Source organism: Cyanistes caeruleus, chromosome 1, assembly GCF_971803275.1.
Source record: "Cyanistes caeruleus chromosome 1, bCyaCae1.hap1.1, whole genome shotgun sequence".
In the NCBI taxonomy this organism is placed as follows: domain Eukaryota; kingdom Metazoa; phylum Chordata; class Aves; order Passeriformes; family Paridae; genus Cyanistes; species Cyanistes caeruleus.
Window position 1 is genome coordinate 8,668,126 of NC_141701.1, and position 20,740 is coordinate 8,688,865.

Sequence of the window (20,740 nt, forward strand, 5' to 3'; positions counted from 1 at the left end):
GATGCTTGTGGCAAGGAGAGTCTTCAGGCTGAGAGAGGTCGGAGGAGCTGCTCAGAGAGCAGGTCAGGCTGCTGTGCTGGGGAGAACCACGTGGAGGAACAAATGTCCCTCTCAAAGGGACTACAGTGGAAAACAGTCAGAGATTAACTAAAGTAAACAAGGACTCCTTGATATCATGCATTCATAACTGGCTGATGTTTCTGAGCTCCAGGTAGTCAGGTAATAGAGAATCTTTATTCTGAAGAAGAGACTCCAAAAATGATCTTCAAGAGAAAGCCTGAGGGGGAAATTTATCTTTCAGCTCTGTTTTCTGCAATTCCTTGCCCCTTTCTTAGCTTCTTCTCTGGATCAGGCACTCAGATACAGCTCAAAGGAAAAATAACTTTTTGTATTAAAAAAAACACTAAGATGAAAAAATCAAATGGTGGTAAACCTGTCACTTCAAATTTACATTCAATATGTACTCTAATCTCTGTCTTCAGGAGAGTGAGGAAGGGGGAGCTGGAGATAGGTAACACTTTAACTGGAATGTGCACAGGCCATACAGCAGATGGGACTGTTAGGATTTCATTTTGATAATTCATCCCAAAGGAGAGACAAACTGAAGTTTTGAAATCCCCTGCTCACAGGAACATTTAAAGATCATGTGAGACTCCAGTCAAACTGGGGTGTCTTACAAGAGTCCCTTAGTAGCTGCTAATCAGTTTTTAGATTTTTAGGTCATGAAACACCTGATGCATGAGGTGCATCAGCCCTGGCAAAGGTCCTCAGACCATGCCCTAGGCTGCTCTGTCTCTCCTGTATGGAACCTCCTGAGCTGGAGGCACATCCTCAGCCAACACCTATGGGTGGTCACCTCCTTCAAAAAGCTCCAGAAAAACTTACTCCTGACATTTTGTAAATTATAGGGGAAAGAATGAGATGTTATTAGTAAATATTAGAAAATTTAGTTTTCTGTAGTGACTTCTTTCCATTATCTACAGTGGCTACAGCCATATTAGTGGATTAAATAAAGCTGGAACTTATCTCTGACCCCCTACCCTGATGAATCCTCTGTGCCAGACAGACAAATTCTCCCACATTTCCTGGTCTTGGATTGTCACCATCACTTCACATCATCCTCCCTTTCAGAATGGTTAGTTCTGAGGGACAATAAATAATGTCAGGGAACACAGCCAGGGACAACATAAATATTTTTTGGTCAGGATAAAACATTTCAAGTTCATCTACTCTGTTGATGAAGATCAGAGAGGATTGAAGTTACCCAGACATTTGGAGTAGTAGTGAAACACCTGGCCCCAGATTGATGGTTATTTCTTGAGGGATGATGAAATGAGGACATTTGAGAAGCTTGCAAAAGCAAATGATACAGGGACTCCTGTTTGCTGGACAAACATTTTTCCCCAGTCAATTAAAGAGAAAAAAAAAAAAAAGAAACTCACATTTTCTATTGTGCTTTTTGCTCTTTGGAAATGAATACAGAAAATACTATTTCAAATTAATAGCCTGAAGACTGAAAATTTCTGCCTTGGTCTTTGTGGTGGAAGAGTGGCTGTATTCTCTACAACAAAATCTCCCCAATCAGCCAAGGCCTCATGCAAGAAAGAATACATTGTCACATTGTTCCTCTTTTTTTCTCTTTTCTGCATTTTGTACATTTTATGTTCTATCAACACTTCATTTTTCTTCATTGAGAATCAACCTTTTAGCCCAGAGGAGCCCTGAATGGTAGCCTGAGCCTTTTCAGAGTTTTGAATGTTTGGATTCCTTCAGAAAAGAAGGAAAATGAAAGAAAACTTCAGCTCTTCCTCTGAAGGCTGTGTCTGACTCAACAGCCACTGGATGACAATTTGGAAAGTTTTAAACTCTCCTGACAGTTTTGGCCATTAATAACTGAGATGATACATGCTTTTTTGAGACTGCCAACAACCTCATCCATCCAGGTTTCAGTCACAACTCTGTTGATTATTTTTATGTCACTTAACACATTCATTTAATAAAGTTGTTCACGAGAGGACTCTGGAAGGCAATAAGGAAACTCAGCAGATGTCTGTGGAAGGATGTCTGGCTCCATAGCCCTTATCAGCTCACCCCAGTACTGGTGCAGAGCCTCCCAGTTCCTTCACTGGGGTTTTGCTGTGGATCCATGAATCTCTGAGGCATCTGCAATTTCCACAGGCAAAAGCAAGTAGATAAATGTTGTCTAGAACAGTGACAGAGAAACCTGACAATGCTAAATGTTCTTAAAGTTTCCTTTCAGCTATGAATGGTGCTCTGTATTTTGGCAATTTAAGATAAGAGGTCTTGACACAGCTCTCAGCATCTGCAACTTATTTTGGTATTCATCATATTTGCTGCCTGTCTGCAGGGATTGATCCAGAGCTGTAATAAAGATTAATGTCCCTCACATGTCACAGACTCTGCAGGTTCAGACCACAGCCAGAAAGTGCCCAGTGAAGGCTGCAGCCACTGGGGCAAAACAAATTTATGAGCAAATTTGATGGTCTGGCATTGTGAAAGATGAGGAGGGGATGATGCACAAGAGGAAGCTGTCAGAAAGTCCTGTTTCTGGGCTGTTAGCTGGGCATTTAAAAATGGTGCAAAGACTTCACAGTCATAGGGACCAATTAACAACATATCTTAGTAGGGTGACAGAATATTGTGTGTGTGTGTATATATAAAATTTACTGTTTCCTAATGGAGACTAGCACATTGTTCTTGCCCAAGAACTGCTGAAAATGGTCTACCTTGGTCTTTTATTTAAAAGTTACCAAAAAGTAGCACAGAACATGCTGTTGCACATTGCACTTGGAGGAAGACTTTGCAAATAGCTTATTATTCATATCTCCCTGTGTAATCATAGCAATATTTCAGTTGCATTGAGTCTCTGTTTTGTCTCATGATGCACACCTCTGGAAGGAGACTTGCACTGACAGAGGGAGCATTTTGTGTTCAACTGTTCATCTTACTTAATTCTGGCCCTCCTTCTCCACCTTCTCCCCAGCAGCACCAGCTGATGCTCTGACCTCATTCCCTGAGTGTGGACATCTGTCCCATCTCTCATTGTCCCTGCAGACTCTGGTCCTTCCTGCAAAAATTCAACACCAAAGTTAGTAATCATATCATGGTCTGATGTTTGATGCTTTTACCTCTTGTCCTGATTCTGTCTGCACAGCAGCCCACAGGGTGTTGGGGGAGTTGGAATTTTGCCCCAGCTGTTTCTAAATTAGCCATGGACCAGGCTCAGCCCTGCAGCACTCCCCTCTCTAAGGCTGGGGCTTGGTGGCCTTGCAGTGTCAGCAAGTTTGTTTTGCTCTTCCCTGCCCACTGCTCTCATCAGGGAAGACAGATTTGAAGCCAGAGAGATTTTAACTGAGAGCTTCAGTGGGAGAAGACCTCAGCTGGATTTGGCTTTCTGTTTTCTTTCAAAGTACTAAGAACTTCAGGCTGCTTCCAAGGCCAGGCACTTTCTTGGCCAGTTGCAGGAAGTCTTCCTGATCTGGCTGCAGTACAAGAGGCCAGAATTTCACTTGGATGAATTGTTCTTGTTGGAAACAACGTCTCCAATGTATTAGGCAAGAAAAAAGGCTTTTATTTTGATGTCAGCTGTTATTCAGGTTCTTTTATCTCAACAGACTTTCATTCACAGACCTATTTTCTGTGGTGGTTGAGTGAAAATGCTGAGTGTGAATTAAAGATGTGTCTCAGGCAGCACCGCAGTGCAGTTTGAATTTGTATTTGTTTTTTTTTTTCTTCTTTTATACTATTACCATTAGATTTTATCTACTACCCCTACATGTTGCTCTTAGGGGCTGTCAATCACTGCTTTCTGCAGAGCTTCATTCCTTTAATCAGCACTAAACTAAGTCCCCAAGTCCCTTTTAACATTAAAAACACTATATTAATTTAAAATTTCTTTCTCTCTCTATTTTATTTTTAATTCACAATCATCATGAAATGTGAAGAAAATCTCAGGAAAAGTGGAAGTATAATAGGTCCGAGTTCCCCACAGTAGAAGCCCAAGAAGCTTCTACTCAGCAGGTAAAAAAAATTCTGTTAGAATTTGCAGCAGTTAAGGACAGAATCCCAGCACAGAAACCAGAATGGGCAGGCACTGGAGTCCTTGCTGAGTGAGGACTCTCACCTGGAGAGCAGAGGAACCTTGCTGGAACTCTGCAGTGCACCCCAGCTGCTGGCTTTGCATCAGAGGCTCAGCTTGAAGGTGAGGCAGAAATGTTGTCTGAAATCAATATAGACAGTGAGAAAAAAATGAGATAGAGTGGAAATAATTAATTAGGGGTTAATGAGAAGAGTAAAAGCAGCTGCTTCCTCCAGAGGGCAGGAGGAAGAACGAGCAGGAAAGAGGCTGAGTGCTGGCAAGCTTAGGCTCAGCAGCCCAGGTACGCTGTGGATATGGAGCAGGACTCTTCCAGGACAGCATTTCCTGTTGGTTTAGGGGCTGTGATGAAATCAAAATCAGTTGGGGAATGTGGATTTCTTGATACACTTCTGTTCTGGCAAAAACATCACCATTATAGATGAAAAGAGCCCCTTTTTTGGAGCTTCACAAGCAATAGGACTGCTCTCCACTAGTGTAAACTGATTTGTGCAGAAGGACCTGTCTGGAATAACTACCCCAGTTCCAGTGTCCTCAAAAACAAGACATTTTTCTCACATAAATATGACCTATGGCAGCATCACGAGCAGGGTAGGAATGTGGTCTAATTTACCTTTTCCTGAGATACCTTAAATCTACCTGCCCTTGCACTCCACTCCCATCCTGCAGCCCTCACAAAGTGACAGAAAAAGAAGATTCAAGCAAACAATAAAAGAAATCCATGTAGATGTGTTTGGGGCTTACATTGGAGCAGCCAGCCTTTCATTGGTGCTGAAATTAAGCTAAACCCCTGTGACCAGCTTTGGGTCACTGACAAGTACACATAAAGGGGAGCAGGAGGTCCTCCACCAGGACCAGCCTGGGCAGCTGTGGAGAACTGCATCCAATGGAAAGGAATAAGAATAATAACAGAAAAGGCAAATTTCACTCAAAATAAAAGGTGGTGGATTAAAGGAGTATGTTAGATTCTTCTGGGCAGATCCCAAGCACCTGATCCCTGGGCATCAAACTCAAAATTTAGCTTTCTGGTCTTCCACCAAGCTTCACTGAGCTCCAGTCTGTGAGACAATGGCCTTACTGAGAGCTAAGCATAGCTCAAGGGGTCTACTTTTAGCATGCTAAAATATTCCAAAAGAGGTGATAAAAAGGTTGTAAATTTGTAGCTGACTCCAGGGTGGAAGGTTGTGAGGAGGGGATTGATGAAAAATGGCTGCTCACAGAGAGTGCTCCTTTTGGAGCACTTGTGGCATCTTGGCAAAGGAAGAATGCATTCCCTCATAAACACAGTCACCATTCTGAGTGCCACTGCCCTGAATCACTGCAGCTTGCAGCCTCTGGCTCTGATGACATTTTTGACTTCAATTGAAAGGCAGGCCTGTGGCTTTTGAGAGGATGATCACTGCCAAATTCAAGAGCCTCAGCCCTTGTTCAGGCGTTTATTACCAGGCATGAAAGGAGCAAACTGCCATGTAAGTGATCTGAGGCAAACACGCCTGTCAGAGTTTGCCTTCTCTCCTGCCAGCCAACTGCTGTCTTTGAAAGCAGTCAGGCTTGTGACAGGGTTTTTGGCTGTGTTGGCTGGGCCAGAAACAGCTTTTCAGGACAATGTTGTAAGAGACATGGGAGTCTGTCTCCTGAGAGCCCTTGTCCTTGAGGATTCCCTCGGGTGGGAATGCAGCCCTTGCATCATCATGCCCAAGTTATTCAAGTGATTCAACCTTTGTCTCACAGCCACAAGTTCTGACAGCCCAGGAGGCTGCAACAAAAACTGTGAAGAAACAGAGCTTTGGAGTCATAGAAACCAGGCTGTCAGGCACATCCCTGGCTGCTCTTGAAAGTCTTATCCCATACCCACATCTTGTAGGAGTTACAGACAATAATGAAGGATAGGACAGCAGGTGTTAGGTAGCTCCCAAGGTGCTAAGTTAGCTGCCTAAATAGCTTTGTGAATTTGGATAAAATGGGGAGATGACATAGGGCTCTCTTCAGCACATGGTGGGAAGTGACTGCTTCCTTTTGGGATGAAAGGAAGTCAGGTTGAGGTCCATCCTTCCCCTGAGGTGGACATTGCTGGAAGCACCTCTACTACTTCTGAACAAAGTGCTGTTGGTCACCACCCCAGGCTGATCTACACCCTTGATGCCTTAAGTTGTAGCTTTCACATTTTCCAGATTCTGCACTGCATTTATATAACTCTGAACTTCATATAAAGTGTTAGCAAGTTCTCTTCACAGTTTGGTTTGTCAAAACAATCCTTTTCCAGCCCGAGAACCAAGGACACCATTGCAGTTTCAGGCCCAAAAAGTATAAACAGTGATTTGAGGAGAGGAATCTGGAAGGATGGGACTTCATAACCTGAAGCTGTAATTGGACAATTAACCCAAATATATAGATGGACCAAAACTCATCAAAGTGTGAAAATGTGTGACCATCGTCCATCCTGGGTGTAGCCTCGGCCAGGCTCTTGTACTGCCCAAGGTGTAGCCTTTGAGGGTCTTTTTAATAAATACCCACTTTATTCCTTTTATACTGTCTAGTCTCTGTTCTAGATAGCCTCTCAAGGCATCACCCTGTGAAACAGGATCTGACTTGTGTAACTGCCCTACACAAGGAGTAGCATTTTGAATGGACAGGCATCATGAATTTTTTTGCACTTCAGGCTAATCTGAGATGCTGAATTTAAATGCTGTTGCTTTGGCCTCTTCTTACAATTAACAATAACAAGCAGTTGGTAGTTAGTTATTTCAGTGATCTTTCACCTTAACATGGGCTTCACTTCAGAGTTGAATCTCCAGGGTAGCCAACATCCAGCCATTAACTTTTGAATTGCCACTCTAAAGAGCAGCTATCAATTGACATTTGTATTAACTGTGTTTTAGGATACAAGTACTGAGTAAAGTCTTCAGAGCCTGAATATATCCTTGCCTTACCTAGGTATTCTGTTTTTGAGGTATCCAGACAAAATCTTTTAAACAAAAGACTTTTCACTGAAAAATCATTCTTCTGTTATTTAAAGTTGACATACCTGAGCAATTATGGTTGGACAATGTAGAACATCAAATCTCTTTGCTCTTGAACTTGAGCTCTCATTTCACTTAAGCTAACACGTGCAAAGCAGATCACTGCTTTCAGTGGTACATATAAAATGCTGCAATAAACTGATTGTGACTCCTCTGAATTCTTTCCTCAATTTAAAACAGGGGTATGTGAGTCCCTTTGGAGGTTTGCATTACTTCTTTGTGTAAGAGAGTACCTGTATGCTAATATTGGTCATGAAAATGCTGGCTGTCCCTGAAAACTGTCCACTCTCTCATTCACATGAAACAAAAAATAACCAAAAAAACCAAGCTTTTTTGGTCTGTCTGGCTAAAGATCTCTGAACCAGGGAAGCTAAGCAAGCTAAATTCTCCCCTTGTGAGTCAATGAACTGCTGCCAATTGCAATGGTGCTTTTGTCTGTGGCCATCTGCTCATCATGAAAGGGAAAAGGCTCCTAAATGAGCACTGACCATTTCACAGATGTTGGGTGGAGTTTTCAAAGCCATAATGGGAACCGGGCATCCAAATTCCCTACAGGTTAGCGAGATCTGATTTAAAGAGTTTCTTAGTCAGCTTTGAAAACAGCTGTAATGTTTAAAAATATCCAGCCCCATCTGACTTCGATCAGAGGCCTAGAAGATACTATCAGTTAGATTGACTTGTGCTCACCAGACAGGCTGTAGAGTGCTTGTGTAAGAGGCAGGAAAGATAAACTCCTGAGGCATTCCCTCTCATGCCATGATAGCAGAATATTTGAGGAATAACAACCGGAAGGAAAAGGAGGTCTCCTTAAAACAAGAAAATAGCAGCTTTTGTAATGATCCAAAATCTGCTGTGAAACAGGCATTCTCCACACCCAGTCATACACCAGCCCCTCAAAGAGTGAGTAGATTTGTCAGGAATCCTGATGCAAAACTGTCTTAATTGTCCTTGAGGGCACATGAGCTCTCAGCTGAAGTCCACTGAGTTTTAGCCAGTGCTGGAATCACAGGGTCTTCCCTGGGCAGCTGGAAAACTAGGAGAGGGAGCAAACATCAACCTGACCAAAGGCCATGCGAGAGGATTCACATCTGCAGGGGCAGGAAGTTGCAACCCTTCAGCTTTGGGCCAGATAAAGCACATATAAAACCAGAAAAAATAGAAAAAGTTGAAATCCTATTACACTTCCAATTAACCATATTCTCTACACCTGAAACACATAAAATGCCATCCAGGCCGGTGTCTGTGTTTCAAAGACCAAATGAGAACCACGTGGAGGATCTCTGGGTTTGTTTATTGTTTTTTAGCCTCACATAGGGAGGAGCAGCTGTCCATAAATATCTAATTACTACTATATAAGCCACTGCTATAGAGTGTAGCTGGAGCAAGTTAGAGAGGATGTGAATATGTAATATTTTTTTGACTCATTGTTGTAATACTCATTGACTATAATGCTTCTATGGGGAAACACTGAGTCCTTAATTTTAGCCAAGGGAATTATGTGATATGGGTAATAGCAGGATGACAAATCTGATGTTCCAGCTCTATGTGTCAAGTACTTACAAAAACAATCAATGTTCCAGCATTGCCATTTAGTCAGTTGCTTTTTTTTCCAACTATGCATGGTAAAATATTTTTAATGCTCTGCATTTTTTCTCTGTTGCCTAGTATGTCCTGTGTGAAAGAATCACACAAAATGCTGTAGGTTAGTATTCAGGTATTAAAAGCAGCATATACAGAAAGGTTCTGATGGCTTGTCTTTCAAAAAGTTCAGATTAAATTATTTAAATGGCATTAACTTGAGTTTCCTGTGTGTATGCTCTTTTTAAAGAATGCTTTGCTTTTAAAAAAATATAGCTATTTCCAGTAGGGGGGAGGAAAGCATGGTTATAGTTGTGCTTCTGTGCATTGCTTCAGCACCAGATCACTGCAGGCTTTGGTAATTCAGTTTAAAGTGCAATGACCTAAATAGTCTGGGAATGTATTTTTCTTACTAGGTATTATATGTGGGAGCAGACTTGGCCTCTCAGTATCAAGAAGGCTAAAGTTTCCTGACCTCTGTCAGTCAGTCCACATGTGTGCTTTTCTAATTAAATCTCTGTTGGATTTGACCAGGCAATTTCTAACAGTATGGTTCTCCATAAGAAAGAGGAGTAAAGTCAGGAAGGTGATGGAACTCACAGCCAAAAAGACTGAATCACTTGTCCTGATGCAAAAGTTGTATCAGAATTCAAAGATGTTTGAGCTTAAGGATATGGGATGGAAGACTTGGGAAGATGAGGAAATGTGGAATTACAGGAACACAAGAGATCATGAGACTGCATTTGTCTGCATCAAACATTCCTTGACAGAAGCAAGTTCAAAGAAGCATTGAGATTGAGCAGGACTAGCATAGGAGAAGAGGGTGCAGAGAACTGGGATATATTCATGTTTTTTTAAAGTAGGAAACCAACACTGGGCTTTGGAAGAGGCTTCTAGGAAACCTGGAGAGAGACAGAACAGCCTAAAGAGCTGTGTCCACTGTAACAGGGCATGTGTGGGGCAATCAGTCCTGAAGTAAAGATGTTTTACAAAAAAATCCTTACTTCAAGAGTCCATTTTACCAAATTGGCACTCAAGCTGGATATCTCAGGAGGGGGTGGCTGAAAATCCCAGTTAGACCTGCCTATCTACCAGTCCTTCTGGATGGCCAAGACTGTAATTAGGAGCCTACAAGGCTGTTTCTGCATTCCTAGCTCAAAATTAAAACCTTTTCTTAAATTCCAGAGACATCTCTGGGCTCAAGGTGGAGCTGAATACTGAGTGGAAAAAGATTATATATTTGGCTTTCATTAACATGAGTCAATACTGAATCCTTTTAAATCTGTCCTCTGTTTACCAGTTCTATGGGCAGCAGAATAATACTGGAGTTGCTGTCACCAACAATTAGCTCTCAAATAAGGCAAAAATAAAGCCAGTCTTGTGCAAGGAATCAGAGCTGCTGTATCTATATTTACTGCAAAGAAAGTATCCTCTGTTGAGATACATGTTTAAGATCTGGGCTTTTTAAAAAGCTCTTAAATAGTTTGTGGTTTGGCTGGTTTTTTTCCTTTACCAGTTAGCTAGTTTAGGTATAGCTAATGATGGAAATCAGAGTCTGAGTTCTCCATCTTTACTCTTATATTTAGCCAGTTAATTAGCTTCTTGATTCTTCCAGTCTTTTTATTGTTTATTGAACAGGATGTAAGTATAAGAATTAGGAATGTTACACAGCTTCTCTTCTGTCTTGGTAAAACCTTTGGAAACCTGAATACATGGCAGACAGCAGTAACAGCTCATGTGCTGTCAAAGGGCTCAAGCAGCAAACAAAACCTTATGAGTTGTTTTCTAAATAATTTCAGCACTGCACAAGAAATGTGTCCTACTGGGCAACTTTGATTTTACTTTTTTGTGAAGTCTCATGGACACGTGTGTGATATACATCTGTGAAGGTTATCTGTTGCCAAATGATCCCAGCAATAAATTAACAACCTAATCCAAAATACCTTCAGAGCCATTAGAGGTATTCTGTGATTTTCCTTATGATTCCAAAACTATTGTGTATCTCGCCTTCTTCTTTAAAAAGATAGATGTTCCAAGAATGGTATGATCTAAGCTTTAATTAACATATTATTTGCATTATCTCTTCTGCGTACTCTGCCTTATCAAAATAGTCTTATACATAATTTCACAGGGGATCATGAATATAGCATGTGTGTGACATGTGAACACACTCAATGCATACTCTTGATTCCCTTCTTAAATTGTCCCTCCTTCCCATTTAAAATTCTTTTGTTTTCTCCAGAATGCCAAACCAGGCTCTCTCCTATCAGCAGCTTGTGATGGGATGAGTAATGAAAAAGGACAAGACAGAGATTTAACAAATCTGAGCCTCATCAATGAGGGCCTTCTGAGTGTTTAAATATATGTCCTTTTCTGGCTGGTGGTACTAAAATATGCTGGCATTTGTGTAGTTGCAAGAAAAAAAAAAGACCAAGTCTATTTGTTTTGGTTACGCAGTTTTTATTGATATTTTATTTTTGTTTCAAATTACATTCTCTTTTGACATAAAACAATAACTGTAGTGCTTATTTTGTGCCAAATTAATATAACTTTCTTGAAAATTACTCTATTGAAAGATCTACTTTACTTATTGAGAAAGTTAACAAAAGGAATTGTTCATCTGGTGTGAGATGTGTGGATTGTAACAAAGCCACCCCCCAGCCCTGTGATTGCCTATCTGCTGTAAGCCACCTCATCCCTCAGGGGCTGGCTCTCACTTGGAGTTTCACCAGAGCTGTTTTCTGCAGAAGGTTCTTCACCACTTCCACTTCCTGGAAAGAAAATATAATTAAGGTTAAAATAGATGTCGTATCATTGAGGCAGCAAGCTACAGGGTGCAATCACACCTAAAAACCTTTTAGCAGCTATAAATGTTCAGGAAACTGTTTTTCTCAGTTGGCAATCCATTTTCGAAATGCTTTACAGTAATGGCTGATCACCTCATTGTAAATAATTACTGTCCTTTAAATAACTGCCATTGGAATGCATAACAGTTTATTCTCCACACATGCAAGACTTTATTTTTCTATTTTCTCCTGAAAAGTCCCTGCCAGGTAGGAAGTGTGGGCAACATTAATTTTTTGTCTGTCTGTAATACAAAAAGCACCAAGCAACCGCCTCCAACAGATCTTTTCTTTGTTATCTTTTACCTTCTGTGATTTCAGTCTTCAACCCAATTTCAGTGATGCAGTTGCCTCAACACCACCAAGCTATGTCAAGAAAATGTACTGAGAGTCTTTATTTCATGTCTCATAGCCAGAGTGCTCTCATTGTGAGGGGCACAGGTGCCCCTCATACTAAAGGAATGTCTTCTATTTGAGATTTCCAAAAAGGTGTGACTACAGAGGATAATAGATGAATGCTAACCACAATGTTCCTGACTCACTTTTGAGTCAAGTCTGAACTCTGAACACTCTTACTTTGTTTAGGCTCCTGTTCGGCTACACATGGCATCCCAGAGCTCATGGAGATTGTTCCAGCTTTGCTACTGTTGAATTTTCTACAGATAAAGTCCAGTCTGGCTAACTTGGGCATGGAAAATATGTCTAAGAGGTGAAATTTAGGCACAGGAGTTGGGCAGGCAAGATTTCACTGTGGGACACTAAAGGTATGTCTTTCTCCCCAGCTGCAAGGCTGCTTACAGAGGCACTTATTTTTGTAGGATTGGTTCTGTTTAGATACCTGGTGGAGGAGCAAGAGATGTTCACTGGATCCAGCTCCACCTGTTTGGGATGCAGTGAGAGGCCCCTTATAAAGGGACTCACTGTGTTAGGCACACAGTCCACCACACTATGTAAGGGGAATGTTAGCATTCAGACATCTGTCTGAATAGACATAAACATTCTGGACCTCCTGTTTTTAGCTGAATTTCTAACTGAATTTCAAGTTATTAACACATTCCCTGGAAAAAGCCATTCACAGCTCTTTTTTTCCACAATTGCCACTCTTGTTTCTCATTTTGATGTTTCCCATGGAAACCGTCATAATTCAAAATATAAAACATGTCTTTGAAATGCAACCATGAGAATTCCAAACCTCTTCAAGCACCACCACTTCCATAATTCCCCAAGCAAACTGCTCCCCAAAATGTCAACTTTACAAACTGGTCTCAAACAAAACTTCAGGAGATTATTAGTTCATCTGCAATGAAACAGATTCCAAGTTCCCTCCATAGCTTGTAACGGTACTGCCAGCAAACATGATGAAGAATCATTGCATTTATTAAATGAATTTTAAAAATGATTTTCAAATACAACCACATACATTCCAGTTATGTGCCAGGGACAAATGATACATTCTGTCATTAAATATTGTGGTCTGATCACAAAATGAAACACTAGCTTTAACAATATTTTTTATTAAATGGGAAGAAATTACAGGTAATAGTTAAGATAAACAAAAGCTTCTAGACCCAGAAGTGAATAACCTAAAAGGTATCTCAGATTCTTAATGTGAGAGGTTTTATTCCAGAAGCTGAAATTTATGAATTTAGCTTAAACCACAGGAAGGAAGGAATACCCCGGTTTTCTGTTGGATGGAGATATTGAGCTTTGAGCCTTTAGTCATCCCTAATTTGACATTTCCAAGTCAAGACATTTCCCGTGGCAGTATAAAAAGGATCAAGAAAATTTTTTAAAATGCCAGTTTCAGTTATATTTTATGATCATTGGTTTGTCCAGTTCTTCTCCATTTTAATGAAATATATTGAGGATGTTTTTGCTTATAGATTCCAGATGGTATATGAAGCTGGAAAAAAATTGATTTCAGGGAAAAGATGAGATGAACAAAACAGGATTCAACACATCTGGCTGAGATTGCATCACACTAGATCCTGTGCACCTTTGTACTTAGATGTGAAAACAGGAATGTTTCGTTATTCGTGCTTCTCTCTGGCACACTTGTAAATTCCATCTACTTGGAATGAGATCACAAATTGCAACCAACAACAACAGTCCAAGAACTCTATCATAAACATTTATAATATTTGAAAGGCAGAAAGGAGTAAGATTTGATCTCAGGGTAGCTGACAGACAAATAGATCCCCCTCAGGAAAGAGTACAAGGTACAACATCCAAAAATGGTTTCCATCATTATTCTCTCAAATCTGGTGTTCATCATATGCCAGAGTCTCACAGGACAGCCTGACAGCACTCCAGGAATATATTCCTGTAGATTCCAGGATTCCTGCAGAACCTAATTTTTGGGAGCAATGCAGTGCAGCTTGTACTGGTGGACTGACACTGCTTTGGCACGAATTTCAGCACAACATCCTCTCAAAAATAAATTGATGTTCAGCCATCACCATCTGAGTTTTATGTATTCTCCCTAACTGAACTGATGAACATTATGAATCTTTTTTCATAGGGACCTGGGTTCAGATTGTTATCAAGAGACTCGTAGGATGTGTCTCTATAAATTATCTTTGCAGGCTAAGGGGTCTGAAGCAGAAAAGGGTTTGATATCTATTTAAATTGTATGAGAAAGTTTAGTATTCAAGAGAGAGAACAGATTAAAAATGACTATCAAAGCAAAGTGTCAAGCCAACATTGCTGTGAGACAGAATTTAGCAGAAATCAGTTGTGTAACTGCATTGCCATGGTGCTGAGGCTTTAAGAGCCAGCTGGGTGTACTCAGTTCTGCTTGAAGATTAAAATGCACTTTTGACATGTACTTTTTAAACCTGCTCTTAACAATTCATACTCTATAAATTTCACACTTTATGGCATATTTTCAAAAATTTTACTCAACTTTGTGATCTCTACAAGCGCGTTTTTCTCTCCCTCCTTGTATTTTTATGTTTAACATTCAAGTACCTGGCTTTGGCCATGGACAAGAGCAGGACATTGAGCTAGACAGATCATTGGACTAATCCCTACATGAATTTTGTATTCCTATGCCAGTTTGGATAGCTTTAAATCTTGTCTATGTAAATAAAAAAAAAAAAAAAAAAGCCCTGGTGGATATTTTCCCATCTTTTGGGGGAATTTCCATAGGTGCTAGGAATAGTCTCTGTCCGTGGTGCTCGGTCAGCAGTCGTTCTACCAGAGCTGTGACTTCAGCCCAGTCTGGCATTGCACAGCCACAGTGCTGTGAGACAAGGTCCAAAAAGATCTGGAAGTTTTTGCCAGGACTGTTTAAACATCAGAATAAAGATGTGAAAATCAGCAATATTTCAATCAGCACAAAGCCACTGGAGATAAAATATCCTCTCTGAACTTGAAAGACATTGAAGGATACCAGGAAACAAATTAAAAGGCTGACAACAAAATCTTGATTCCGCTTTGGAAGAAACACCATGAGTAAAGATTGAGACTGTCTATGGAATGTGAGAATTGATGCTCTGTGTTTGCATCAGAAGCACCAGCTTGATGGCTCCGAGACATTTTAGTTTTGTGTCACCCAAACTTCAGCCTCAGCCCATTTGAGGTCTTGTGTCAGGCATAGATAGCCTTGGTAGCTTGGTGTCTTGGAAAGTACATTTTGTTCTCAAAAATTCAACAGCTGAATTCAGCCCTCAAAGCAGAGAGAGCCTGAACTGTGTTCACTGTGAAGATGAATCCTTAGGACATAAAAAACACATGAAAACTTGCAGGCCTCCAAGAACAATTCAAAACATCTCTGCCTGCCAAAAAGGGATGGTTTTGTTTGCTTTGCTTCAGGCTATCCATATTTATTTACAAGATACACAGATATGAAGGGGAGTATATTTACTAGAATAAATTCAGGACAGGCAGCAGATTGAAATCTAAGCAGAGCTGGTTTTACTGTCCTAAGAAGTAAGAAAAAAATGGAAAGGCTCTCATGGCTGCATTGAAATTTATGGCAAATATAAAAGGAGACATGCAAGGGGCATAATCACCACAGCTATAAAAAAAGTCGAAGAAACTAACCCAGTAAGAAGTCAAAGCATGCAGGAATATAATAAGATATAATAATATAATAAGACATGAAGATATTATATATAATATAATAAGATATAAAGCCTCAGCTGCAACTTTACAGTGGATGGAAATGATTTGTGCTCCTCCTAAGCTATAGGAGTCTCAAAAGTCTCGTGTTAGGTGCTTCCAGCAGACAAAAGAGGCCTGTATACACAGCCTTCCAGTTTATCCAGAATCTATATTATGACTGTAAACAGATACATGACTCTAAACAGCAAGCTCTCTATATGGCTTCATCACATCTTCTATCATCATACCAAGAAGATTTCTCTAGCTAGTTAAACTCCAGGACAATTAAACTTTATTACACATTATCTGCTATAAAGTAAATTTGTTTAGCGTTACACTCTTAACCATGACCTGGGCATTGCAAGATGTTTAATTTGCAAAAAGTGCTTTTCCACAGTGACAAAACAACACTACAGTCAGACAAAAACATTTAGCAGAGAATTTAGGGTTTATTTAATGTCAGAAAACACTCTTCTCACCTGTGGATGCTTTCAGCCTTCTGATATAATCAGACCAAAAGGAACAGTCTGCTTTTTTCAGTCCTTTAAGATTCGGCAAAGAAACTGTGAATTCCTTGTAGTTATCGCCACCATCACTTGACAGATACATAGGCCAGGCAGGCTTCACCCCCAACATTCTTCTCGAGAAACTGTGGGGGTAGTTTGGATTTCTAAGGGAGAGGGAGACATTATCATTAGAAAATAATGACATGAACAGTAAAATGATAAGATTGGCTAGGTCAGGGAAATGTGTATCCAGTCCCTCTGACCAGCAGGGTTCAAATTCAGTCCAGATTGGTGAATCTGGAATTCACAGTGCCCCATCTGACAGTACCTTTTAGTCTTCCTAGGAAACACAGAACCTGCATAGACACAGGCTTATGAACACCTCAGCTGCCCTCAACACCATCCCAACCCAAGACACTGTAAAAAGCACATCAAGTCACTGTTCCTACAATTCCCACACTCATTTTCCAGAGATAACTCCTCATTCTAGAGCATGGCCACAGCACAGTAGCACAGAACGATGTTCACAGAGCGGCTGGTAAAGTGTGCACTGCATCTTCTTGTGCTTTCCCTTTTCTTATGGGAAAGAGAACTCTTAGCCAAGAGGTCTCAGAACTGGGGTCCTGGAACTAAGCTCTGGAGACATCACCAAGGCCTTTGAAGCCTGCATGTACTTTAGTAGAATTTGCAGCTGGTCAATGGAGATAAAATGTCTATTCCTCCAAGCTAAGCCTCATGCTGTAAACCTTTGATGGCTGCTCTGCTTGGTAACTTGGCCATGACTTTCCAACAGTGTGGTCCAAATCCAAGACTTACAAACTGTAGAGGAAATGGAGAGTGAATAAGTGAGGGCAGGGTCTGGACTGACTGCACTCCCTCTAATTCTCACCATCTCCCCAGTCACAGGAATTCATAAATATCCCACACTTACCCAGAGTTTATGAAATTGGAGATATACTGCATAATTTGCAAGGAAAGGCTCTTTTCTTCCTCAGTAAATTGTGCTTCATACTTTGGGTAAAAGGGTAGACCAAATGCATATTGAACATCCAGCAGGAACTCCTGACCTGAGCTAAACCAAATATTTATAGAAAGATAATTAAAATCATTATTTATTTATTTGTGGAAGAAAGGGAAATAAACTAATTCACAGAATAAAGCCAAGTAGTAAATAATTAATGACCATTAATTAGAGTGTGGTGAGCTGAGGGACATTTTCAATCCAAAACATAAAAGAACAAGCAATAACAAGAATTTTCCATTATCTTAGTGCAGGGTCTTTAACATTTGTTACAAAAGGAAACTGTGGAAGGTGTTAGGGCATATTTTCTAAATTAACTGGGTGTATAAGAGAGAGTGATAGAGGGAGAAAGTCACTTGGCTATTCCTTAAATGCCTCTTAAGTTTTGGACAGATTTTCACTAAAATTAAATTCAGAAAGTGGAAGTAAGTGATGACATGGATTCTGGCAGCCACAATGGAAGGTTAATTATGGCTTATTTCACAGACTTGGAAGAGAATTCTGGCCCTTCTTAGCAGTAACTGGAGTTTTTCCATTGACTTCATTGTGGCCAGGATTCTGGATAAGAAAAGATGTAACAGGAGATGTTTATAAAGATTTCTCTTAGACATAGTTTTAATCTAATTTTTTTGCTGGCTGGGTGGTTTTGCTTCATGCACTCTGTTCTCCCCAAGTTTTATATGGAAGACAAGTCAAAACAGCTTGAGATAATCCCCTAGATCAGATTTAAGTAAGAACAACTGCTGTGTAGTTCCATGTAGGAGTTATAACTTGTTATAAGGAATATTTCAACAGTTTAGAGACAAGACTGGCCAGGTGAGACTTGCAGGACATAATTGCAAAGGTTAAATACTTCAACATTGTCAAGTCCTGCAGAAAAACAGTGGCCAACTTCTACTAATAAAATTATAACTAAACTATGTTCTACACATAGCTTTGAACCACAGCTCAGGAGGAGATAATTTCTGGCCTGGTCCCATTGCATTTTCCATATCCCCACATTTGGACAAAGGTCTTACTGACTTGGTTTAATGCTGCATGAAAGCAGACAGCATCAGGGGAGCCAGGACAAGGAACAGATGTCTGTGAGGCAAGAATAAACAAATCCCAGATCCACTCAACAAGATTTCATCTGCAGTGGCATTTGTCAAAAGGTAGCACAACTGAAACTATTTTATCTTTGGCCGTGAAATGCAGCAGCACTGGTATGATCCTGGTACAGCCTCCAATGGAACAAGGAGGGTTCCACCACCATTATGGGCAGGTGGTCTAAAAGCAAGATGACAGCTTAACATTTTATGAGTGGTGGCACCAAAGTCTCTATTTTGAAAAGCACATAGCCCTCTAAATGAAATACATCTTGGGTTGTGTTTTCCTTAGTCTTATCATAATACCTCAGTAATACTTTGCATCTGGAAAGTGAATTATTCACAGATTATTCACCAAAAAAATGTAGAACTGAAACAACATTAAAGCATATTTTTCTTCCCCAAATATTTATAGAAGGATTAAGCAAGATCATAGTTTAATAATTTTGCCTTAAAAATAATTTGCTTGGCCCAGTACATAACAGCAATTTCTAGTGTCAGTATTGCAGCAAAGGTACAATATACATAAAGAGGCAATTTTTTTGGCAAAGAGGAGTTACTTTTGATTAGATTAGAGGACATGAAATTAGCTGAGGTGCAATGAAGAGACAAATCTGCTCATTTAGGGACTGCACAGCAGAGGTGAACCTAGCTGTGAAGCTAAAACAACTAATCTGGGACTGAAGGTTTTCCCCTCAAATGAGATTTTGTTCTTAGCTTTTACATTTCTAGAGGTGAAAACTGTTAAGGTCACAGCCCAGACTAAAAATTCAGCAATCTCATAAATAGAGAATTTATTTGATTTCTATGACTGTACTTGGTTTGACACAGAGACACAAAGTGGTACAAAACTCTACAACTTCCCAGCTGCTTTCAATATTTCTGGTTGATGAGAAACCAAACATGAGGATGAGAAAAAACCCACTAAGCTTTAGAGGGAAAAGAGGCACATATATAAATGCACAGAAGAGCAGGAAAGACAACTGGGAAATACCTAGATGGCAGCAGGATGGAAAATATCAGGAGAATATTTCTGTCTTCTTCCTCAAACTCTGAATATAGAATGATAGAATCATGATCATAGAATCATAGAATTGTAGAATAACAGAATCCTAGAATGTTTTGGGTCAGAACAGACCAGAGGGATGTGAAAAATTCCCAGAAATACCCAAAGAGGGATTTTGGAGCCTTGTAGGAGCTCTGAGCACACTTAAGGTAACACCAGGAGGTGACACTGTCTTCACTGGAAGTGGAGTGAGAGAAAGAAAGGAGAGACAAATAAGTATTTATAGCTTTGCTGTTGTGCACTGCCAGCTCTGAAGAGAGGTTTTTATTTCCTGAGCTGCTCCAAACTGCACTCCCAGGACACCAAGCATGTGCTCAACAGCAGCAGCTCTAAGTGGGGAAGGCCCCACAACTGATGGACTTCAGAAGATAATTTGACAAAGGGGAGGACTTCAGAGACAAGGGAAAAAGGGTGTTTTAAGGAAACCAAATAGCAACTGACTTCCTCTACAGAAGTCCCTTTTCAAGGAACAGATCTGTTATTTTAAAGGCAGCAGTGAACGCAATTATGTGTAAGGATGAAATCTTGGCTTTGGTGACTTTACAGGAGTAGTACTTTGTGCAAAGGTTCTTCAGATCTTCTCTGTATAGTTTTGCTTTTTAAGATGTCAATATTTTTAAAAACAGTTTCACAGCTCTTTTTTTTTGGCAGACCAGTAAATGAAGCCATGGGGAAGATAGAAGCCAGATCCTACAACTTTGTTCACACTAAAATGAGCTCTCCATGGGGAATTCTTGCTTCACCTCAGAAGGAGGTGCTGCTGGAGTCCAGTTTACAGAAAAATAGATGGTAAAATCAAAAACCTTGTGACATTCTTAAGCAACAATTTAACAGATGATCTTGAAATATCATTTACTGGGAATTTTTATTATCCAGTGCCAAGACATTTAATTGGGAAGGTATAGGTTGTGAGAAAATTTTCCTCAAACCTAAGATGGATTTTCCATTTAAATTTCCAAGCAGGAAAGACAAAAAGAGATTACTCAGCCATCAGATACTCCAATTCTCTCCCTAAAGATCTGTGGCTACTTTCACACACAACAGGACAGTTTCAATAGGGAAGAGTAAAAGATGAATAGATCAGATTTTAGAACAAAACCACCCCAGTTATGGTTGGTTTGGTTTAAATTCTGGTTCCAAATCAAACAGAGCACAGATATAAGCTGCCATATCCAAGAGCTGAAGTTAACATTTTAATCACAAGCTTTTGGAAAAAGAAAAAACCAAACCAAATCAACACCTAACAAATAAAACCAGACAAAAAAACCCCAAACCAAACTGCCTCACCACCACCACCCCAATCCAGAAATCCTCAAGCAAAATGGGATTGTCATTACTGGCAATCCATAATCAGGGCAGTCAGAACAGAATATGATCTGGCAGACTACCATGCT

At 40.2% G+C, this 20,740-nt stretch overlaps 1 protein-coding gene across 1 annotated transcript in view; it reads right to left on the reverse strand.

The window, feature by feature from the left end:
* Positions 1-11,154: 11,154 nt before the first annotated feature.
* The window catches only part of TG (thyroglobulin), a 144,440-nt gene continuing 134,854 nt past the window's right edge, over positions 11,155-20,740 (reverse strand). Inside the window, exons 46-48 of the mRNA XM_086878477.1 lie at positions 17,103-17,243; positions 16,145-16,335; positions 11,155-11,486 (exon numbers count right to left, since the gene is read on the reverse strand). Of these exons, the coding sequence (XP_086734603.1) occupies positions 11,389-11,486; positions 16,145-16,335; positions 17,103-17,243 (430 nt within the window). The 3' untranslated portion in view covers positions 11,155-11,388. The remainder of the gene's footprint in view (positions 11,487-16,144; positions 16,336-17,102; positions 17,244-20,740) is intronic.